General features: G+C 35.6%; 1 protein-coding gene across 2 annotated transcripts in view; it reads right to left on the minus strand.

The window, feature by feature from the left end:
* Positions 1–25,810, minus strand: part of AP3B1 (adaptor related protein complex 3 subunit beta 1) — a 303,905-nt gene that overhangs the window by 156,397 nt on the left and 121,698 nt on the right. For both annotated transcript variants that reach the window (XM_025387269.1, XM_025387270.1), the window contains exons 8-13: positions 24,953–25,108; positions 18,426–18,523; positions 16,830–16,884; positions 16,672–16,743; positions 6,241–6,303; positions 3,374–3,506 (exon numbers count right to left, since the gene is read on the minus strand). In XM_025387269.1, the coding sequence (XP_025243054.1) occupies positions 3,374–3,506; positions 6,241–6,303; positions 16,672–16,743; positions 16,830–16,884; positions 18,426–18,523; positions 24,953–25,108 (577 nt within the window). The remainder of the gene's footprint in view (positions 1–3,373; positions 3,507–6,240; positions 6,304–16,671; positions 16,744–16,829; positions 16,885–18,425; positions 18,524–24,952; positions 25,109–25,810) is intronic.

Below are 25,810 nucleotides of genomic sequence, written 5' to 3' on the forward strand. Positions count from 1 at the left end.
CCACTTTCCTTGGTTCAAAGACCTCTTCCAAGAATCACATTACCCTGACCTTCTGACATCTTCTGACTGACCTGCCTCTCTCTTTCCCGTATAAAGACCCACATGATAACATTAGGTCCATCCACATAATCTCCCCATCTATAGAAACTTGACTTAATCATATCTGTGAAGTCTCTTTTTCCATGTAAGGTAACATATTCACAGGTTCTGGGCATCTTTGGAGTGCAATAATTCTGCCTACCACAGGTGCCTTCTCATTCCCCTCAGGTAATTCCACTCTGCTTCTCCTTTATGCTACCTCTTGGTTTCCAAAGACCTCAGCACGTTGGTGCTACTCTATCAGAAGCACAAAATGACCCTATGTTTTAGATATTTCCTAACTTCCTCCTTGTCCTCAACAAAACTTAATGGACCTGACACTAAAAAGTACAGCTACTATCATACCCATTTTACAAATGAAGAATCTGGTGCACAGGTAGATTGGGTAATTTACTCAGGATAGCTGTAACATTCAATATAGGTGGTATAGTCCTACATGTAAGCAAATAGCTGGCAAGAGAGTAAGTGGTCACTATATGGGGAGACTATAATATATTTGTCTTACATTACTATCTCCCTCCAATAGACTATGAGCTCTATAAAGGCAGGAACCTTTTATAAGTTAAATAAATATCCTATTAATATGCTCAACATTTATTAAAGATCTCAACTGATTTAAGTCTTCAATAAATGCTTACTGAATTTTTTTTTTTTTTTTTTTTGAGATGGAGTCTCGCTCTGTTGCCCAGGCTGGAGTGCAGTGGTGTGATCTCGGCTCGACAAAACAGTCTTCTGCCTCACTCCTTTTAGAGTAGATGGCAATGAGGTTATTCAAAAAAGTAAATTTTGCTAATATGTTACCTAAAATAAATTACCTAAGTCAACTAAAATGTAGATTTCTCTTACTAAAGGTCTATAAGAAATTGGTTTATCAAATTAATCTTAGAGAGTAATAATGGACTGTTTTAGGGCAAGCTTCAAGTCTGCTTAGAAAGGCTCTTAACAACACACACACAAAACTAAAAGTCCAAGAGAAATATATTAAACATATATAAAAACAATTGAGCCCAAATGTCCCTGAGGTTTAAAGATTCATTATTTGAAGAGATGATGAGGTATTCATTTCAATACAAAAATCAAAGAATTACAGATTCCTAGAGCCTTAGAAGATTTTACAGATTTTAAAGAAACTGAGTCTTCATTCACAGTATTTATTCCTAAAAGTAGATCTTTTAATACAAAGAGGAAGGGGCTCTATTGTCAGGATGGCTATGTTAAAGTTAAAAATACTATGACTTTCTTTTATGTGACTAATTTTGATATAAATATTCTCCTTATTTGTTTTACCTCTCACTTTTACTGAGCCAGACTTCCAAACTATAAAAAATAGTGTAGCATATGTGATACAGAGATAATTAATCAGGTATTATGGGCTAATGATGATTATGCAAATATAATCTAGACAATACAATTTAAGTTTGTTAATATTCACTGCAGGGGGAAAAAAAACATGGTTAAGAGTTTTATCAAAAAACAAAAGCCTAACCATTAAAATATCAGAATTTAAAATAGTAAATCCTTCTACTTTTAGAGAGGGAGTATATATTATATTAGTCTTTCATTTTCTATTTATAAAACAATCTAGTCTTCCCTTAAAGGTGATGTAGGGGTAGAATATTTATCTTTTAAAGTCAGTAAAAGTATTTGTTGAGAAATTAAATCTGAAGCAGAAATAACTGCTTTAAAATCCAAAGCTTGAAATTTTCCATCAGAAAAAAAAAGTCAAAAAATAAAATTGAGAAAATTTGAATATATTTTGTATTTGAATGAACTAATCAGTGTTCTAACTAACTTCCAGTGCTTTCCGTATACAACTAAAATGTAAAAGAACAATTGCCGTGGCAAATCTTGGTTCATAATCTTTAATGGTACAAGGTTATTTTCCCAAGGTATGTATTTTATTTGGTCAAATAGAAAGTCATTATTAAAGGCAAAGAAAAATTTCTTCAAAACACATTTTTAAAGTCACATTTTAAAATGTGACATAGAAACAGAGATAAAAGGATTAGTTATTGTTAAAAGTAGAAAGAGATAGAGTGGATGACACTTATCATCCTATCTCCACTAGCTATTTTGTAGAGATGAAAAAAATTTTAAACCTATTGTCTTGATAATTTTGGTTGGCATTTATTTGGAGTTTTAATACTACAGGTAGAAAAATCTTTAGTCATAATATCTTGAGTTTACAGGTACAAGTTTAAAATTTTATGCTCACAACAAAAATCAGTGTTATCTGGGAATAAAGTTTGTTCTAATTTTTTTCATCAGAAATACTTTCAACAATGTTACAGTTTTCTAAAGATAGCTACATGTGGGAAAAGGTAATTAGGGATTATAGGATTCTTGTACTAAAAAGTTATTTTTCAAATAAAATGTAATCAATTTTGTTGTTTTACCTCATGGGCTGCTATATCATATATGTCCATATCTAGACATGACATAGACATAAGTATATTTTAAATCCCATAAATAATTTCAATGATTTTACAAAGAAAATTATGCTTTTCTTTAAAAAGTCTCATTTTAATTAAATACGTAATTATAATAAAAGTCCTTTAAACAAAATTATTTTAAAGGTAAAGTTGGCTTTTCTTTCTTTCTCTAAATGGCTCCATTTATTTTAAAGCCTTACCCACAGAAATAACTGACGCTTTGCCATAGAACAATATGGGATCTAGATTACATATTTTACTGGATATTACCTATCCAGTTTTACCAAACACTTAGATATTGTTTGGCTTAAAAACATAAAGCTACTCCAAGTTGATGGCTTTTAAATCTAGTTAATTTTGAATATAAAGTTATTAGGTGAATTTCTGAGGAAAAAAATGTTGAAGGTATAACGTGTTTTTTGATCTAGCCACTTCTCCATGTTATAGTCATTTGCCTGCTTTTAGCACCCTCTGCAGGTGAACCAATATTATGCATGACTTACATGCCATTAAAATACAGTAAAAAGATGGAAAGGATACAATCAAGGTGATTAAACTGTAAAGAAGTAAAACATATTTTCATAGATCTGTTGCAGTAAAACAAATACTACCAGCTAGTTAATGGCCTATTTTACTAAAAAAAAAAAAAAAAAAAAAAAAAAGAACCCAGAATATGCATATTTATGTGCATTTCAAGGATAAAGTGCTACTTATTGTGACCATACTACTGACATAACTGGAGAAGCTCAAATGCAAAGTTAGAAAAAGTTACAACTTGGAAATAATACCAAGAATATTCAAATTATAAATCACTTGAAAACAAAATAAAACTGTGAACTTACCATCCCTGTTGGACAGCAGACAGACCAAGCCATTGAGGCACGTGTCGGTTACTTCCACGATGTTGGTTGCACATCTGCCTATAGTCTGAATAGTGGCTGCTGCAAATTGTTTATCCTGGCTTTTCACATAGGTCTAAAAGATATTATTTCAATTAGTTTACACATTGGTATTATTGAGTTAACCAAAAATCTGATTATATTAAATTTCGTCAATATGTAAGAATTCCGGAATATATAAACTTCTCATAAGCACAATATGAGGACCAAGTGATGATGTAGATTAATTTCATTTTGTTTTGATTTTTTTACTTAACGAATGTGCCTACGGACGAAGCACATTTTCAAACCAGGCTCATTCACCTGTGGCCCTAGTGGCTTGAGACTGCAAAACAGATAGTAGGAGCAGTCACCCAAAGACAGCAATTAGTTTAAGTGCAAGGTTGAAAGAGATGATGAGAGCTCTCTCTTTGGAGGTTTCAGTTCATTTACCAGCAGCATCTGTGAATCTATGGAAAAAAAAGGTCACTTTTTCAGAGACACTAAATCTAAGAATTGGGAGAAAAGGAAGAAAGGGACCAGTAGGCTATTTACAAACATTTTACTTTCAAAATCTATCACAATGGTGGTAAAAGAATAATAGTTACAATGAACAGTATTTCAATAAAGACTTCAAATACTCACTTTATAATAAAATAAAATACCATACTTTTGAAACCAGTTTTCTTTAAAAGTATGCTTTAAAAATATACTGTAAAGGGTATATGTGTGTGTATGTGTGTATATATAATACATATATACACTATATATAATATATATATACACTATATATATAATATATATACCATATACACACACGCTATATATATACACACACTATATATAATATACACACACTATATATATAGTGTATATATATACACACACTATATACATACAAATTTAAAAATAAAGAAAGAAATCACTGATTTAACAACAGGAAGTTAAAAGATCTTTTAAAAATTTATAATAGCCCTAGAGAATTTCACTTTGGTTAGAACCTTCCTAATTTTTACATGACAAAAGCTTCCATTGTTTACAGAAATATACATACTTTATATCATATATATGAAATTTGAAATGTCATTAACAATTGAAATTTTTAAGAAAGAGTCCCAACCTCAAATAAGAAGTATACAATGTAGACTTAACACTATGGTTATCAAAAATGCAAAAACAGTATATACATTTAAGTGGTGTCTAAACAACAAATGGAGGAGAAAATCTAAAGATATCTAAAAAAATACAAATCTGCTAAAAATGGTACCCACAAGGTGATTAAATGTTGAAGAAATAAATTAAACTCTCCTAGTTTTTTATATTTAAAAGTGTTCCTGAATAATTTAATTTCCTTAACTAAAAATATATACTTATGAGTCTTTAGAAACATTCCCTATTTTACCCAAAAAGTTGCTAAAAGTATAACTATGAGCATAACACCAAATATAGACAGAAGGTACAAATTTAGAGAGTGATAAAAATGAATACATGAAAAAAATATACTTAAAAGTTTGACTGAAAAACGGACCTTATTAAACATCCCGATATCAAATGAAAAGACTAGATGACCAAAATTTTGAAACAGGTCTAGTATGTGCCCTCTATACAACCCATTCCATAAGATTACCTAAGTCTCCCTCCGTACAATCCTAGGAGACTTGATATAAGCAAAAAGTAGACAGTGAGAGGACACCCAAAGAGACTAGACAGGACAACAGGAAAGGAACAAGAATAAACACAAAGACCAGTACTTTAAATAAATAACATTATAAGAATGAAGTGAAAATCAAATTTAAGCAATGATCTACAGCTGTAAGATTACTGAATAAGAACATAAAATACTATATTTTCTGTCATATAAATGAGTGCATTTCCAGAACATCTTAATTTTTTAAGAAATTTGTCTAGAAAGATACACATCATAAAAGTAGAGTCATCCAGGTATGAAAATATAAATTATGGACATGCCATGTTATTCTACTACTCCTGTAAAAAATTTAAAAATCACATAGCTAAAAAGAAATAGTGTACATAGTATCTTATACCCAAGAAGAAATTTAATACTGGCATATAGGAGAACTATGGTAAAAAATACATCTCTGAAAGTTGGAAGCTGATAAAAGAAAAACTCTGTGATTACTGCATAGTATGTGGTGTATTTTTGTTAAGAAAACAGATAATGGAATGTAAAAGTCATGATACTGATGTAAAGTTTTCTATTGCTGTGCTCTACCACTAAGGTTTCAGAGATGACCTTTCCATCATAAAGGGTATGATGTCCATGAAGTAGTTTTTGAATAGTATTTTGGGGGGAAATGTAGCTAGGAAGATTCTTATACGGCATAAAAGTACAACAAAACAAATCAAAATATAAAACAGCAATTTAAAAAATCATAGTGGGGCAATTATAAACAACATTTTTGAGCTATATATGAGGCCACGGGGGTAGTGTCAAAAATAGTGATAGGTCAATAAAATAGGAACAACCAGGTAAGAAATGAAGCCACTTTCATGACCACAGAGTACAGAAAGGACTATTTATGTTGGCAGCACAAAAAGATGAAATTCTTACCAGAAATGCAATTTCAAACAAAGACAGAGTTATAAACCAAAGTCCTTCAAAGTCTATGAAAATATGAAAGAGAATACTATGTTTTCCTTAAATTATAAATTTGTAATTATTCTTACAAATTTGTAAATTTCTTAGTTGTCAATCTTGTACCAATCACTATTTTATGTACATAATTACTTATTTCTAGATAGAAAAAGATGCATATTTAAGACTGAACATATGTTTTAGAAGTTTTTTATAATTAGCACTGTACACAAACCTGAAATTCTCGAAGAAGAGTTGATATGTTGGCTTCATTTGCCAAGTTTGTCAAAATTTCAAGCTGTAGAAGACAAAAGAGAAAATAAACATTTAAAAACAATGGTAGCAAGATGAATTTAATAGAGTAGAGGCATTTAATTGAAAGTTTATTTCACTTTTAAAAATCACATTGTCGGCCAGGCACGGTGACTCACACCTGTAATGCCAACACTTTTGGGAAGCCGAGGCAGGCGGATCACCTGAGGCCAGGAGTTCAAGACCAGCCTGACCAACATGGAGAAACCCCGTCTCTACTAAAAATACAAAATTAGCCAGGCATGGTGGTGCATGCCTATAATCCCAGCTACTCGGGAGGCTGAGGCAGGAGAATCGCTGGAACCCAAGAGGCAGAGGTTGCAGTGAGCCGAGATCGCGCCATTGCACTCCAGCCTGGGAAACAAGAGTGAAACTCTGACACACACACACACACACACACAAACTCTGACACACACACACACACACAAAATAACATTGTCGCCAATGTGGTAAGGCATTACACCCTTCAGGTCAACTTAGTCTACTTTCTTATGTTCACAAACTGATACCAGACAATTCCTAGTTCTTTGAAAATAATTTAGAAAAGGAGAATCCTACATCTTCACTAATTGTTTGCTCAATGCAAACTTACAATTTATATCTAATTAACCTAAGCAGTTCTGCCAGTTTGGCTTTTGTCTTTTAGCAAAGTTAGAAAACAATTTGCCCTCCATGTTAATACATCTGTTTTCCAGATAGCAATTAATTCTTTTGATTTGTTCTCCTATAATCTACCATCCCATATACTCAGACATTTTAATTCCCTCTTCTGGATTTATAGATATAAACAATGTGTAATCTCCAATGGGCTTGTGAAAAAAAAATTTTACTAATAAAAAATATTTAGTCTTAAGAAAACCACAAAAAAACAGAAGAGACAAACAGAAGCAAATCAAGATGTGAACATAAATACATTCATATCAGCAATTACATTAAATAAAGCCAAATATTTATAGCCCCAACTGATTTTTGACAAGGCAAACAGAAACACAAAATGGGAAAAGGATACCCTATTCAACAAATGGTGCCAGGATAATTGGCAAGCCACACGTAGAAGAATGAAACTGGATCCTCATCTCTCATCTTATATAAAATTCAACTCAAGATGGATCAAAGACTTAAATCTAAGACCTGAAACCATAAAGATTCTAGAAGATAACATTGGAAAAACCCTTCTAGACACTGGCTTAGGCAAAGACTTCATGACCCAAATCCAATAACAAATGCAACAAAAACAAAGATAAATAGATGGGGCTTAATTAAACCAGAAAGCTTCTGCACAGCGTAAGAAATAATCAGCAGAGTTAACAGACAACCCACAGAGTGGAAGAAAATCTTCACAGTCTATACATCTGACAAAGGACTAATATCCAGAATCTACAAAGAACACAAAGAAATCAGCAAGAAAAAAACAATCCCACCATAAAGTAGGCAAAGGAAATGAATAGACAATTCTCAAAGATATACAAATGGCCAACAAGCATATGGAAAAACGCTCAACATAACTACTTATTAGGGAAATGCAAATCAAAACCACAATGCGAAACCACCTCACTCCAGCAAGAATGGCCATAATCAAAAAATCAAAAAGTATTAGATGTTAGCATGGATGTGGTGAAAGGGAACACTTTTACACTGTTGGTGGGAATGTAAACTAGTACAACCACTACAGAAAACAGTGTGGTGATTCCTTTAAAAACTAAAAGTAGAACTACTGCTTGATCCAGCAATCCCACTACTAGGTATCTACCCAGAGGAAAAGAAGTCATTATACAAAAAATATACTTGCACACACAGTTATAGCAGCACAATTTGCAATTGCAAAAATATGGAACCAGCCCAAATGCCCATCAATCAACATGTGGATGAAGAACATGTTATACATATACACACACACACCGTGGAATACTGCTCAGCTACAAAAAGGAACAAAATAATGGCATTCACAGAAATTACATAGAATTGGAGACTATTATTCTAAGTGAAGTAACTCAGGAATGGAAAACCAAACATCGTTATGTTCTCACTCATAAGTGGGAGCTAAGCTATGAGGATGCAAAGGCATACGAATAATACATTGGACTTTGGGGACTCAGGGGAAAGGGGAGGGGGTGGTGAGGAATAAGATTACACATTGGATGCAGTGACACTGCTTGGGTGATGGGTGCACCAAAACCTCAGAAATCACTACTAAAGATTAATGCATGTAACCAAACACCACCACCTGTTCCCCAAAAACCTACTGAAATAAAAATTTAAAAAAAACCAAACAAACAGTAAATGATCTAAATGCTCCAATCAGAAGGCACAGACTGTAGGAGGAGTTCTTTATATATTCTGGGTACAAATCATTTATTCAGACACATGTATTAGAAATATTTTTCCCAGATTATCTTTTAATTTTTAATTTTATTTTGATAACTGTATTTTAACTTTTGGACAACTTTTTTTTTTTTTCTTTTCCTTTTCCTTTTTTTTTTTTTGAGACAAGGTCTTACTCTGTCACCCAGGCTGAAGTGCAGTGGTGTGATCATGGCTCACTGCAGCCTTAACCTCTGGGGCTCAAGCAATTCTCCCAACTGAGCCTCCCAAGTAGCTGGGACTACAGGTGCCTAACACCATGCTCAGCTTATTTTTAATTTTTTTGTAGGGATGGAGTCTCGTTGTGTTGCCCAGGCTGGTCTTAAACTCCTAAGCTCAAGCAATCCTCCTGCCTCAGCCTCCCAAAGTCCTAGGATTATAGGCATGAACCACTGCATCCAGCTGGACAACTTTTAAAAAACAATCTCAAACATACGGAAAAGCTACATGTATAGTACAAAGAACTGTTGTTGTTTTTCTGAATGATTTGAGACTACAGATGCCAATCTGATGCTACATTATCCCCAAAAACTTCTATGTATATTTCCTATAAACAAGGATGTGTTCCACAGACTACAATACAACCAAGAAAATCAGGTTATTAAACTGATGTATTACTTTCACATAATTTTCACTATGCATTTAAGTTTCAATAACTGTCTCAATGACATATAATAAAGGGATACAGTTCAATATCACATATTGCAGCAAGTTGTCTCCTTCGGTCTGAAACAGTTTCTTAGTCTTTCTTTTAACTTTTATGACCTTGACACTTTCGCTAATTATAAACCAGGTTTTTTTGGTAAAATATCCTTGAATTTGGGTATAATTTAGATTTTATTATTAAACTCAGTCTTCATATGAATAATACATCATTCTAATATTGAACAGTCTTGAACAGTCCATAGTCCATCCTTTCCTCATTGGTTTGTAATATCTCCTCTACTACACGGTACATTTTTGCATGTATGGGCATGTTTCTAGGCTTTCTACTCTTTCTACTTACTTTTCTGTCTAAATAACATACTATTTTAATCACAACAGATTTACATTCCTAACTGCACTCTACACCATACTTATTACTTCCTGAAAACAATGCTCTTTCATAATCCCTTGTGTTAGCATCAATTATGTTTTTCACCTACTCTAACCCTTCAACTTCCCGATCAACCTGCCAACCAAGAAAAAAATTCACAATATTATTCTTTTAAGATCCACCCAAACGTCATCTTTTCTAAACCTCTCAGAGAATTAGCTCCACCTTTCTGTTCTTCACAACACTCAATTCAAATATCCGTATCACTTAAAACACACAGTACTAAAATAAGTTAGTTACAGACAGGGTCTCACTCTACCACCCAGACTGGAGTGCAGTGGCATGCTCAACGGCTCACTGCAGCCTCAACTTTCTGGGCTCAAGCGATCTGCCCACCTCAGCCTCCCAAGTAGCTAAGATTATAGGCATGCACCACCACACCTGGCTAATTTTGATTTTTCTGTAGAGACAGAGTCTCACTACGTGGCCCAAGCTGGTGTCGAACTCCTGGCCTCAAGCAATCATCCTCCTACCTTAGCCTCCCAAAGTGCTAGCAATACAGGGATGAGCCACTGTGCCAAGCCCTGAGTTATTTATTTATTTATATTATTACACATTAAGTTCTAGGGTACATGTGCACAACGTGCAGGTTTGATACATAGATATACGTGTGCCATGTTGGTTTGCTGCACCCCTTAACTCGTCATTTACTTTAGGTATTTCTCCTAATGCTGTCTCTCCCCCAGCCCCCAAACCTCTGACAGGCCCCGGTGTGTGATACTCCCCACCCTGTGTCCAAGTGTTCTCATTGTTCAATTCCCACCTATGAGTGAAAACATGCGGTGTTTGGTTTTCTGTCCTTGTGATAGTTTGCTGAGAATGACGATTGCCAGCTTCATCCATGTCCATGCAAAGGACATGAACTCATCCTTTCTAATGGCTGCATAGTATTCCATGGTGTATATATGCCACATCTTCTTAATTCAGTCTATCACTGATAGACATCTGGGTTGGTTCCAAGTCTTGTGATTGTGAACAGTGCTGCAATAAACATATGTGTGCATGTGTCTTTATAGTAGAATGATTTATAATCCTTTGGGTATATACTCAGTAATGGGATCACTGGGTCAATTGTTATTTCTAGTTCTAGATCCTGGAGGAATCACCACACTGTCATCCACAATGGTTGAACTAATTTACACTCCCACAAACAGTGGAACAGCATACCTATTTCTCCACATCCTCTCCAGAATCTATTGTTTCCTGACTTTTTAATGATTGCCATACTAACTGGTGTGAGATGGTATTTCATTGTGGTTTTGATTTGCATTTCTCTGATGACCAGTGATGATAAGCATTTTTTCTTTCATGTGTCTGTTGGCTGCATAGATGTCTTCTTTTGAGAAGTATCTGTTCATATCCTTTGCCTACTTTGGATGGGGTTGTTTTTTCTTGTAAATTTGTTTAAGTTCTCTGTAGATTCTGGATATTAGCCCTTTGTCAGATGGGTAGATTGCAAAAATTTTCTCCCATTCTGTAGGTTGCCTGTTCACTCTGAAGGAGGTTTCTTTTGCCATGCAGAAGCTCTTTAATTAGATCCCATTTGTCAATTTTGGCTTGTGTTACCATTGCTTTTTGGTGTTTTAGTCATGAAGTCCTTGCACATGCCTATGTCCTCAATGGTATTGCCTAGGTTTTTTTCTAGGGTGTTTATGGTTTTAGCTCTAACATTTAAGTCTCCAATCCATCTTGAATTAATTTTTTGTATAAAGTGTAAGGAAGGGATCCAGTTTCAGCTTTCTACATATGGCTAGCCAGGTTTCCCAACACCATTTATTAAATAGGGAATCCTTTCCCCATTGCTTGTTTTTGTCAGGTTTGTCAAAGATCAAATGGTTGTAGATGTGTGGTGTTATTTCTGAGGCTTCTGTTCTGTTCCATTGGTCTGTATCTCTGTTTTGGTACCGGTACCATGCTGTTTTGGTTACTGTAGCCTTGTAGTATAAAGTCAGGTAGGGTGATGCCTCCAGCTTTGTTCTTTTTGCTTAGGATTGTCTTGGCAATGCGAGCTCTTTTTTGGTTCCAGATGAACTTTTTCCAATTCTGTGAAGCAAGTCATTGGGAGCTTGACAGGGATGACACTGAATCTATAAATTCCTTTGGGCAGTATGGCCATTATCAGTATACTACTTCTTCCTATCCATGAGCATGAAATGTTTTTCCATTTGTTTGTGTCCTCTTTAATTTCGTTGACAAGTGGTTTGTAGTTTTCCTTGAAGAGGTCCTTCACATCCCTTGTAAGTTGGATCCCTAGGTATTTTATTCTCTTTATAATAATTGTGAATGGGAGCTCACTCATAATTTGGCTTTATGTTTGTCTGTTCTTGGTCTATAGGAATGCTTATGATTTTTGTACATTGATTTTGTATTCTGAGACTTTGCTGAAGTTGCTTTAAGGAGATTTTGGGCTGAGACGATGGGGTTTTCTAAATATACAATCAGGTCATCTGCAAACAGGGACAATTTGACTTCCTCTTTTCCTAATTGAATACCCTTCATTTCTTTCTCTTGCCTGATTGGCCTGGCCAGAACTTCCAACACTATGTTGAACAGGAGTGGTGAGAGAGGGCATCCTTGTCTTGTGCCGGTTTTCAAAGGGAATGCTTCCAGTTTTTCCCATTTAGTATGATATTGGCTGTGGGTTTGTCTTAAGTAGCTCTTATTATTTTGAGATACATTCCATCAATACCTAGTTTATTGAGAGTTTTTAGCATGAAAGGCTGTTGAATTTTGTTGAAGGCCTTTTCTGCATCTACTGAGATAATCATGTGGTTTCTGTCATTGGTTCTGTTTACGTGATGGATTGCATTTATTGATTTGCGTATGTTGAATCAGCCTTGCATTCCAGGGATGAATCCAACTTGATCGTGGTGGATAAGCTGTTTGATGTGCTGAATTCAGTTTGCCAGTATTTTATTAAGGATTTTTGCATCGATGTTCATCAGGGATATTGGTTTAAAGTTCTCTTTTTTTGTTGTGTCTCTGTCAGGCTTTGGTATCAGGATGATTCTGGCCCCATAAAATGAGTTAGGGAGGATTCCCTCTTTTTCTATTGATTGGAATAGTTTCAGAAGGAATAGTACCAGCTCCTCTTTGTACCTCTGGTAGAATTCAGCAGTGAATCTGTCTGGTCCTGGACTCTTTTTGGTTGGTAGGCTATTAATTATTGCCTCAATTTTAGAGCCTTTTACTGGTCTCTTTAGAGATTCAACTTCTTCCTGGTTTAGGGTGTATATGTCCAGGAATTTATCCATTTCTTCTAGTTTTTCTAGTTTGAGTAGAGACGTTTATAGTATTCTCTGATGGTAGTTTGTAGTTCTGTGAAATTGGTGGTGGTATCTCCTTTATAATTTTTTAATGCATCTATTTGATTCTTCTCTCTTTTCTTAATTAGTCTTGCTAGCGGTCTATCAATTTTGTTGATCTTTTCAAAAAACCAGCTTCTGGATTCACTGATTTTTTTTTAAGGGTTTTTTGTATCTCTATCTCTTTCCAGTCTGCTCTGATCTTAGTTATTTCTTGCCTTCTGCTAGCTTTTGAATTTGTTTGCTCTTGCTTCTCTAGTTCTTTTCGTTGTGATGTTAGGGTGTCGATTTTAGATCTTTACTGATTTCTCTTGTGGGCATTTAGTGCTATAAATTTCCTTCTACACGCTGCTTTAAGTGTGTCCCAGAGATTCTGGTACGTTGTGTCTTTGTTTTCATTAGTTTCAAAGAACATCTTTATTTCTGACTTCATTTCGTTATTTACCCAGTAGTCATTCAGGAACAGGTTGTTCAGCTTCCATGTAGTTGTGCAGTTTTGAGTGAGTTTCTTAATCCTGAGTTCTAATTTGATTGTACTGTGCTGTGAGAGAGTTTGTTGTGATTTTGTTCGTTTACATTTGCTGAGGAGTGCTTTACTTCCAATTATGTGGTCAATTTTAGAATAAGCTTGATGTGGTCCTGAGAAGAATGTATATTCTGTTGATGTGGGGTGGGGAGTTCTGTAGATGTCCATTAGGTCTGCTTGGTGCAGAGCTGAGTTCAAGTCCTGGATATCCTTGTTAGCCTTCTGTCTCGTTGATCTGTCTAATATTGACAGTGGGGTGTTAAAGTCTCCCATTATTATTGTGTGGGAGTCTAAGTCTCTTTGTAGGTCTCTAAGCGCTTGCTTATGAATGGGTGCTCCTGGATTGGGTGCATATATATTTAGGATAGTTAGCTCTTTTTGTTGAATTGATCCCTTTACCATTATGTAATGGCCTTCAGATCTTTGTTGGTTTGAAGTCTATTTTGTCAGAGACTAGGATTGCAACTCCTGCTTTTTTTTGCTTTCCATTTGCTTGGTACATCTTTCTCCATCCCTTTATTTTGAGCCTATGTGTATCTCTGCATGTGAGATGGGTCTCCTGAATACAGCACACTGATGGGTCTTGACTCCTTATCTAACTTGCCAGTCTGTGTCTTTTAATTGGGGCATTTAGTCCACTTACATTTAAGGTTAATACTGTTATGTTTGAATTTGATCTTGTCATTATGATATTCACTGTTTATTTTGCCCATTAGTTGATGCAGTTGCTTCATAGAATCGATGGTTTTTACAATTTGGGATGTTTTTGCAGTGGCTGGTACCAGTTATTCCTTTCCATGTTTAGTGCTTCCTTCAAGAGCTCTTGTAAGACAGGCCTGGTGGTGACAAAATCTCTCAGCATTTGCTTGTCTGTAAAGGATTTTATTTCTCCTTCACTTATGAAGCTTAGTTTGGCTGGATATGAAATTCTGGGTTGAAAATTCTTTTCTTTAAGAATGCTGAATATTGGCCCCCACTCTCTTTTGGCTTGTGGGATTTCTGCCGAGACATCTGCTGTTATTCTGATGGGCTCCCCTTTGTGGGTAACTCGACCTTTCTCTCTGGCTGCCCTTAACATTTTTTCCTTCATTTCAACTTTGGTAAATCTGACAATTATGTGTCTCGGGGTTGCTCTTCTCGAGGAGTATTCTGGGGTGTTCTCTGTATTTCTTGAATTTGAATGTTGGCCTGCCTTGCTAGGTTAGGGAAGTTCTCCTGGATAATATCCTGAAGAGTGTTTTCCAAATAGGTTCCACTCTCCCCGTCACTTTCAGGTACACCAATCAAACGTAGATTTGGTCTTTTCACACAGTCTCACATTTCTTGGAGGCTTTGTTTGTTTCTTTTTTCTCTTTTTTTCTATAATCTTGTCCTCTAACTCTATTAATTTGATCTTCAATCACAGATACCCTTTCTTCCACTTGATCGAATTGGCTATTGAAGCTTGTGCATGTGTCACAAAGTTCTTGTGCCATGATTTTCAGCTCCAACAGGTCACTTAAGGTCTTCTCTACACTGTTTATTCTAGTTAGCCATTCGTCTAACCTTTTTTCAAGGTTTTTACCTTCCTTGAGATGGGTCTGAACATGCTCCTTTAGTTTGGAGAAGTTTGTTATGATCGACCTTCTGAAGCCTACTTCTGTCAACTCGTCAAAGTCATTCTCCGTCCAGCTTTGTTCCATTGCTGGTGAGGCGCTGTGATCCTTTGAAGGAGAAGAGGCGATCTGGTTTTTAGAATTTTCAGCTCTTCTGTTCTGGTTTCTCCCCATCTTTGTGGTTTTTATCTACCTTTGGTCTTTGATGTTGGTGACCTACAGATGGGGTTTTGGTGTGGATGTCCTTTTAGTTGATGTTGATGCAATTCCTTTCTGTTTGTTAGTTTTCCTTCTAACAGTCAGGTCCCTCACCTGCAGGTCTGTTGGAGTTTGCTGGAGGTTCACTCTAGACTCTGTTTGCCTGGGTATCACCAGTGGAGGCTGCAGAACAGCAAATACTGCGGAACAGCAAATATTGCTGCCTGGTCCTTCCTCTGGAAGTTTTGTCCCAGAAGAGCACCTGTCTATATGAGGTGTCTGTTGGCCCCTACTGGGAGGCATTTCCCAGTTAGGCTACATAGGGGTCAGGGACCCACTTGAGGAGGCAGTCTGTATGTTCTCAGAGTTCAAACACCGAGTTGGAAGAACCACTGCTCTCTTCAGAGCTGTCAGACAGGGACATTTATGTCTGTAAAAGTTGTCCGCTGCCTTTTGTTCAGCTATGCCCTGCCCACAGAGTCAGTCTACAGAGGAAGCAGGCCTTGCTGAGCTGCGGTGGGTTCTGCCCAGTTCAAGCTCCCTGGCCGCTTTGTTTACCTATTCAAGCCTCAGCAATGGCAGACGACCCGCCCAAGCTGGGCTGCCGCCTCGCAGTTTGATCTCAGGCTGCTGCGTTAGCAGTGAGCAAGGCTCCATGGGCATGGGACCTACTGAGCCAAGCATGGGAGAGAATCTCCTTGTCTGCTGGTTGCTAAGACCTTGGGAAAAGCTCAGTATTTTGGTGGGAGTGTCCCATTTTTCCAGGTACAGTCTGTCCCGGCTTCCCCCGGCTAGGAAAGGGAAATCCCCCGACCCCTTGCACTTCATAGGTGAGGCGACGCCCCACTCTGCTTCAGCTTGCCTTCTGGGGCTGCACTCACTGTCCAATCAGTCCCAGTGAGATGAACCAGGTATCTCAGTTGGAAATGCAGAAATCACCCATCTTCTGCGTCTATCACGCTGAGAGCTGCAGACCAGAGCTATTCCTATTCAGCCATCTTGGACCCAATCTCTGAAGTTATTTATTTAAATGCCTGTCTCCTTCAGTAATCTGTGAGTTAATCAAGTTGTAGGTAGAATGGCTTAACTTTACATTATCAGAATGTAGTACAGTAATTAGTATATAATAATATTGAAAAGTATAAAGAAAAACCCTTAACTGTATCAATGTGTTTTGAAAAGCAGGACTGCATCCCGCAGATGCTAAAAGCTATTGCAATATCTCTTCAAAACAAATGTGTTAAAAGCATCTGAAAAATGAAAGCATACATACCTTCAGTGTCTTGATCATAGTTGGATCAGTTGACCTAACATAGAAACTCTTCAGATAAGGTTCGAACATCCCCTAGATTACAAAAACAAATACAAGAATACATTAAGGTACTAATGTGTTCACGTGTCTCTTAAATTATGTGTTCAGAACATACATACCTTTCTTTGAATTGACATAGTTGCTATATTTTGTAGGACAATATACTGCACCTCCCTAGAAATCAAAAGAGAATTATCACTGGGTATATGTTCCAATGAAACATCTTTGAGTAAGCACTGTAATAATGAAAAAGAATTAGCAATAATTTCATAGTGAATGAGACTCTTAAATGTAATATTGAAAAGTTTTTAGTAAATCTTAGACATCTGCCATTTTAATGCACTTTTTCTATAAAATACCAATAAATTACATGTGATTCATCATGAAGAATAGTTAAAACAAATTTTACAATAAAGTACTCCTAAAATATAAAGTTAACATTTTAGCTGCTTTGAACACATCCAAGGAAAGTATTCCTAGTGTTACTGGGGTAAATATGACCACACTGTTATTATTAACTCATTCTTCCCAAGGCAAAGGTCAGATTTAAAAAGCAGTCATGTTATTTTTAGATCCAAATATCTAATAAATGAACTGAATCTGGTATAAGGCTTCACGTGAAAGACCAATTCCAGGTCTTTCTGATAGCCTTTGAACTAGCCATAGGAAAAAAAAAATGCTGAGCTAGCAAAAGAGAAAAATAATAGCTGGATATAAAGATACGGAGAATAGGTACACAAAGGAAATGGCATCTAATTTGTTACTAAGCCAGTCAAGAGCTAAAATTGTGGACTAAGTTCCAGTTAAGGGCAAAAATAAATACATGGTTCTTTCCTTCCAACCCAATTAGTTGAAACAAGCACTCAATGAAAAACATTGTTTCAAATTAAAACAACTAATTACTGAAAAATAGCTAAGGTATGTCAAATAGCTGAAATGAAGGTATTCTTAAACACAGAACAAAAGTCTGAATTAAACCTGAAATCGTGATTCTCATGTTATATGTCATGGAAACTCAATAAATTGTTTTGACTTGTTTACCTAAACCACTAAATCATAAAAAGGTAAAATTAAAGGTAAATTTAAAAACCACTAAATTATAAAGAGGTAAAATTTAAAAATTACCTAAACCACTAAATTATAAAGATAGCTCTGTCTATCTGAAACTAAGAGTATCCAATCTTTAAAATGAGTAGCTATTTAAAACATAGCTCTCTTTTTAGAGTGGAGCAAAGCAGAGTAATTAAATATTCCAGCTTTATAGGAAGCGCAATTCTGGCATAAACTGCATTACTTAGCATACACATTGCTCTATAAAACCATGTATTAATACATTGAGTAAGTCAATCTGATAGTACTTCAGTATAGTTTTTCAGTGATTCCAGCTTTACTAAAACTCCCGAACATCATTATTGCCATACCTAAAAATGTCAAGCACTAATACTAGGCTACTAGTGACACCCTAGAATTATGCCACAAAATATTTTCAATATCTTTGGGCTTGAGGTTAAAAAAAATTTCAGTATTTATAATTAAGTGTGAGATAAGCATATAAAGACTTTTATAATAATCCCATTAAGTATGAAATCTTACTGATTGATAGATTAAAGTATAGTCAGAGTTATATATTAAATGCCTGAAAGATTAAATTTGTTCAAACATTACTTTTGAAGGAATACAAAAGAAAAAAATATATATATAAAATCATGACCTACCTATTGCTACGAAGTAAACGCACTAGTGATTTAGAAATTATGCCAGCTTCAGATTTTGGTGATATGTGCCAATACAGCTGAGCAACTGCCATAACCACCTACAAGATAAAGCATAAAAATAACAGGAACTATGAACACCAGAGCACTCTACAACTTCAAAATCCATTCCTACACATTATTTCCTCTAAGTCCCAAAAATTCCTGGGATGTAAAATGGAATGTTACTCTTTGTAGTGAGTTGAAGAAGTGTCCCCCACCCCCAGTGCCCAATTCTATCCTCAGAATCTGATCTTATTTGGAAGTGGGATCTCTGCAGAAATTATTAATGTAAGAACTGAAATGAGATCATGCTGGTTAAGAGCCCTAAATTGAATGAAAGTGTCCTTATAAGAGGAAGAAAAAGGACAAAAAGAGACACAGTGAAGGCCATGTGAAGATGGAGATAATTAGTGTGATACATCCATAAGTCAAGCAATGCCACAGATTGCTGGCAATCACCAGAAGCTAGGAAAGAGACGGTTTCTCCCTCAGAGTGCACAAAAGTAACCAATACTGATTATACCTTGATTTCAGACTTCTGGCTTCCTAAAATGTGACAGAATAAGTTTATGTTGCTTTAATCCACTCAGGTTGTGGCAATATGTATGGCAGCGCTATGAAACGAATACATCCTCAGAAAAAAAAAGAGACATTGAATGAACTGCTCAAAGTGTAACAGCTAGTATGTGGCAAAGCTCAAGACACTCGAAATTCCATGCTCCTCGGCTGCTGCTCTGAGACTGGGGCTTTTTAAGAATTATAAGTATGCCTTTCTAAATGAAGCCAGGACAACAGTAACAAGTAGGCTGAAATAAAGAAAACTCAGCACATTTAAGTTACAATTAAAGAAACTCCATTAAAACAAATACATCTACAGCAGTAGCATTTAAAATAATCTTGTTTTTAAAAACACAGAACCTTAAAAATGGCTTTTGGTTAAAAGCCATTATAAGGGTGATTCGAAGACTGGGCACAGTGACTCACGCCTGTACTCCCACCCCTTTGGGAGGCCGAGACAGGTGGATCACTTGTGGTCAGGTGTGAAACCATCCTGGCCAACATAGTGAAACCCCATCTCTACTAAAAATACAAAAATTAGGTAAGTGTGGTGGTACACGCCTGTAATCTCAGCTACTTGGGAGGCTGAGACAAGAGAATCGTTTGAACCCAGGAGGTAGAAGTTGCAGTGAGCTGAGATCATGCCACTGAACTCTAGCCTGGGCAACAGAGTGAGACTCTGTCTCAACAAAACAAAACAAACAAAGGGTGATTAGAATTTCTTTGTCTCAAAACAGAAGAGTACTGCTTCCCCTAAGTGCCTCTACACTCAGATTCAGAGTGACAACTGTAGAGATATAGCTACAGATGTTACCAATGCTGCCTTTGGCTCAAAGGACACACTAATATTAATTTAACTCTGCCTGGTCTATGAAGTTTGAACAAATATATAGCAAAAGTTCTATTAATATATATGCCTAAATAGTATACAGCACAGGAGAACGTTTGAGGTTAAAAAAAGTTTCTTCTAAAACTAAAGAACTGTTTTTAAAAATACAGTATACAGGATCCTAAATTTACTGTTTGCCATTTCTTGTACTTTCTTACAAGTTTGATTTATAGCTTTAAGACATTAGTTGAGAATTTTAAAAATGCAAGAATATCTCATTCCTTCACTTGTGAACTGCAAATATAAGTTAGCTACAAAATAAACTCTACCGAATTTTAAATCTTATAAAATAAAACAACCTCAATTAATGACTGATCTAATTCAAGATTAAATTCTAGTCTTTAAAATTCTAGCTGCCACTTGGCATGCCATCTGTTCTAATATATTAGGGTAGTCCAAAATTCGAAAGGACTAAATGAGCCTCTTTTTCCTCAGTATTTAGAAATCCAACAGTTTACAGTCTCTTTGATACCCAGAATTTGAAATGTATAGGGTAATTTGTAAACACCATGAAGAAAGTTCCCAAAGCTTCAAAATCGAAAAAGACTAAAAATATACAACCTTACAGGCCTTCTACAGTTACATCATGCCTGTTCATAATAAAGTGCATCCTATAAACACTTTTCTACTCTTAACCATTCATGCCGCTGTCACCTTACTTAGCCTGTTAGAATAGCCTCCTAACATTCCGCTTTCAGTATCTATCTCCAGTACAAACTACATAGCAATGACGTATTAAATTTCCTGAAAGAAATTCTCAAAGTCTCTCCATAAACTTAAGTATGAAGTTTAAAAAAAATCTATCCACAATTCTTCAAAAGCTAGCCTTTACTCATATTTAGCAGCATCCCAAAACAAGGCACCAAAATATACTGACACAAAAAGTAAACCACCTCTATTTGGTATACCATCAAGTAAGCAGGGAACCCAAACAAACTGGGACAAAAAGTACAAACTGCCACTATTTGTTTCACTATTTGAGAACGTTTTTGATCCATAAGTATTTGAACTATAAAATCAGTTTCTAAGACGTAGTTAAATGAATAGTGAGTCACTCATAAAGTAGTTTAAGATGGCAAATTACAGCTACCTAACTAGCATCTGGCTAAGCTGAGTACATTAAAATATATTTTATAACATCCATGAAATAATATTTTTGTTATGACTGGGCATGATTACTGAATAATGATTTGGAAACTAAACTATTAGGTATTAGACAAAAATTGTTGCTGATAACTAGGATACACAAAGCTATAAGCTCTAAATTCTCAAGAATCAGAAAAAATAATGCAAATTCCACATATTTGAAGTTTTTACTAACTGAACAGAACAACTCATTAAGAACATTTTCTCAATTAAAATCTTTAAGAACATATTTAACTTAAATCCGTCAAGCCTTGGATATAACTGCCACATCATCCTGATACCAAAGCCTGGCAGAGACACAACAAAAAAAGAGAATTTTAGACCAATATCCCTGATGAACATCGATGCAGAAATCCTCAATAAAATACTGGCAAACCGGATTCAGCAACACATCAAAAAGCTTATCCACCATGATCAAGTGGGCTTCATCCCTGGGATGCAAGGCTGGTTCAACATTCGCAAATCAATAAACATAATCCAGCATATAAACAGAACCAAAGACAAGAACCACATGATTATCTCAATAGATGCAGAAAAGGCTTTTGACAAAATTCAACAGCCCTTCATGCTAAAAACGCTCAATAAATTCGGTATTGATGGAACGTACCTCAAAATAATAAGAGCTATTTATGACAAACCCACAGCCAATATCATACTGAATGGGCAAAAACTGGAAAAATTCCCTTTGAAAACTGGCACAAGACAGGGATGCCCTCTCTCACCACTCCTATTCAACATAGTGTTGGAAGTTCTGGCTAGGGCAATCAGGCAAGAGAAAGAAATCAAGGGTATTCAGTTAGGAAAAGAATAAGTCAAATTGTCCCTCTTTGCAGATGACATGATTGTATATTTAGAAAACCCCATTGTCTCAGCCCAAAATCTCCTTAAGCTGATAAGAAACTTCAGCAAAGTCTCAGGATACAAAATCCATGTGCAAACATCACAAGCATTCTTATACACCAATAACAGACAAACAGAGAGCCAAATCAGGAATGAACTTCCATTCACAATTGCTTCAAAGAGAATAAAATACCTAGGAATCCAACTTACAAGGGATGTAAAGGACCTCTTCAAGGAGAACTACAAACCACTGCTCAGTGAAATAAAAGAGGACACAAACAAATGGAAGAACATACCATGCTCATGGATAGGAAGAATCAATATCGTGAAAATGGCCATACTGCCCAAGGTAATTTATAGATTCAATGCCATCCCCATCAAGCTACCAATGAGTTTCTTCAGAGAATTGGAAAAAACTGCTTTAAAGTTCATATGGAACCAAAAAAGAGCCCGCATCTCCAAGACAATCCTAAGTCAAAAGAACAAAGCTGGAGGCATCACGCTACCTGACTTCAAACTATACTACAAGGCTACAGTAACCAAAACAGCATGGTACTGGTACCAAAACAGAGATATAGACCAATGGAACAGAACAGAAGCCTCAGAAATAATACCACACATCTACAGCCATCTGATCTTTGACAAACCTGAGAAAAACAAGAAATGGGGAAAGGATTCCCTATTTAATAAATGGTGCTGGGAAAATTGGCTAGCCATAAGTAGAAAGCTGAAACTGGATCCTTTCCTTACTCCTTATACAAAAATTAATTCAAGATGGATTAGAGACTTAAATGTTAGACCTAATACCATAAAAATCCTAGAGGAAAACCTAGGTAGTACCATTCAGGACATAGGCATGGGCAAAGACTTCATGTCTAAAACACCAAAAGCAACAGCAGCAAAAGCCAAAATTGACAAATGGGATCTAATTAAACTAAAGAGCTTCTGCACAGCAAAAGAAACTACCATCAGAGTGAACAGGCAACCTACAGAATGGGAGAAAAGTTTTGCAATCTACTCATCTGACAAAGGGCTAATATCCAGAACCTACAAAGAACTCCAACAAATTTACAAGAAAAAAACAAACAACCCCATCAAAAAGTGGGCAAAGGATATGAACAGACACTTCTCAAAAGAAGACATTCATACAGCCAACAGACACATGAAAAAATGCTCATCATCACTGGCCATCAGAGAAATGCAAATCAAAACCACAATGAGATACCATCTCACACCAGTTAGAATGGCGATCATTAAAAAGTCAGGAAACAACAGGTGCTGGAGAGGATGTGGAGAAATAGGAACACTTTTACACTGTTGGTGGGATTGTAAACTAGTTCAACCATTATGGAAAACAGTATGGCGATTCCTCAAGGATCTAGAACTAGATGTACCATATGACCCAGCCATCCCATTACTGGGGATATACCCAAAGGATTATAAATTATGCTGCTATAAAGACACATGCACACGTATGTTTATTGCAGCACTATTCACAATAGCAAAGACTTGGAATCAACCCAAATGTCCATCAGTGACAGATTGGATTAAGAAAATGTGGCACATATACACCATGGAATACTATGCAGCCATAAAAAAGGATGAGTTTGCGTCCTTTGTAGGGACATGGATGCAGCTGGAAACCATCATTCTTAGCAAACTATCACAAGAACAGAAAACCAAACACCGCATGTTCTCACTCATAGGTGGGAACTGAACAATGAGATCACTTGGACTCAGGAAGGGGAACATCACACACCGGGGCCTATCATGGGGAGGGGGGAGGGGGGAGGGATTGCATTGGGAGTTATACCTGATGTAAATGACGAGTTGATGGGTGCAGCACACCAACATGGCACAAGTATACATATGTAACAAACCTGCACGTTATGCACATGTACCCTACAACTTAAAGTATAATAATAATAAATTAATTAAAAAAAAAAAACAGGAAACACAGAATATAAAAGAAATGACACTATAAAAGATGCAACCATCCCATTCCAGTAGGTATAGTAAAAACAAAATCAAAAAACAAAATAAAAAGCAGCAGCAGCAATCAGAGAAACCCAGAAGGACATTCTGCAAGACTAGAGAGGCTTTAAAAGACGCAATGCATTAGATAATAGTTCGGATAAATTATCCAAAAAGAATAATTTAAGGTCAATTGGTATTAAATGAAATGAAATTTTATTGAAATAAAAAGTGGAGAGGACTGAATAGAGAAATAACGGTTAGAAAATGTTACGTACAGTATGATTTTTATCTTGGTTAAAATATATATATATGTATGTGTAATGATGAATATATGTATACTTATGCAGATTAAAAAGATCTGGAAGAAAATACACTAAGACATAAGTGATTTCTGAGTGTTGAGAATGTGATGTTTTAATTTTCTTTTTAGTTTTGCTAGTGTGTATTTTCTAATTTTTGTATTGTGCACATGTATTCTTCTAAAATACAAATGGTTATATAAACAAAAAGGTGTCGAACAAAGAAAACCTTATGACCCAAATAAAGATGATTTTTAATTACGATTACTACCAATTTACATTTATAATATGTGAGGCATTACCTTTGTTAGTCTCTTAAAAATTCTATCAGACAAACAGTAAGGATCTGAAACCAGATCAAGTACCCTCAATCATAATGGAATAACTGATAAATATACATAGTCCTTACATAAGAGCTAATACAATCCAACCAATTGAGAAACAACTTAGAAATATCTTAAGAAAAGCAATTAACAAAACCACTAAAAAGTAAATGAAGTCCAATAGGCCAAACCAGGTATTCTCATCAAAAGCTAACTCTGCATACCTGGAAACATGGAAGGCTGAAATGTATTTAGGTATTACTTCCCAGACATTAGGTCTCTAAATCTATAGCTTACATTCCACACTGTATTTCCAACTATCCATTACATGTCATTTGGTGTGTAAACAAACAAATGTTCCATTAGCACACACAGACTCACTTACTAAATTAAGGTATTTTTAATTGCTGTTTTTTAAAAACCAGTGAATTATTTCTTATAAGGATTTTAACATACCGCAGCATTCCTGCTCTGAAGCAAAGGCTTTGTATTTCTAATTAAGAGTCTATGATCTGGATCCATAGTATATGGCTTCTTCCTTTTGTCAGTCTTTTCCTTCTGATCATCATCAGATTCATAGAAATTCTTTTCATTGTCTTCTAATTCATCACCCTACAATGAAAGAAACCCAGTTCCAAGATTACTTTAGACCTTGAACAATCCACATATTATATAGCCAAAGAAAACTTTCTTTTAAACATCTACAATAACATTTTACTGTAGAATACTTCTGTTTAGGCAATTTAAAAATATTACACAACCTAAATCGAATAAAGGCCTTGATTTTTCTCATATTTTATAACAAGTTACTATGCTGTAGATGATGTGCTTCTATTGTATTACAAAGCAAAGTTTTGACTATTAAATCCCCATAGAAATACCTATAGCCCTTCAAAAGGAACACATGACCATTAGATTTTAACAAGGCCTGTAATACTACCGAAAACCTGAAAACTATTTCCATAAATTGTCAGCCACTCTATAACCAGATCAAAGAGCCAAAAAAAGAGGAGCATTGTTTGAATAGTAACATAAAAGAAATCACAGTAAAGTTTGACAAGTAAAAACTAGTGTTATTAATTAGGTCCCTGAGTTGTCAAGAAAATGTCTCAGTTTGAGATTTATAAATATCCACAGGAGTTGATTCTAGGTTTTTGTTTTGAATTCTTTATCTCTGCCAATAAAATATGCCTACAGGCATTTAGTCCCCAAAACAAACAAACAAAAAACCACACAAACACAATAATAGCCACATACATCCAATTTAACCACTGTTTAGAGGTAACCTCCAATACCAAGTATCTGAAACACACT

The sequence above is a fragment of the Theropithecus gelada genome, chromosome 6 (genome assembly GCF_003255815.1).
Source record: "Theropithecus gelada isolate Dixy chromosome 6, Tgel_1.0, whole genome shotgun sequence".
Classification (NCBI taxonomy): domain Eukaryota; kingdom Metazoa; phylum Chordata; class Mammalia; order Primates; family Cercopithecidae; genus Theropithecus; species Theropithecus gelada.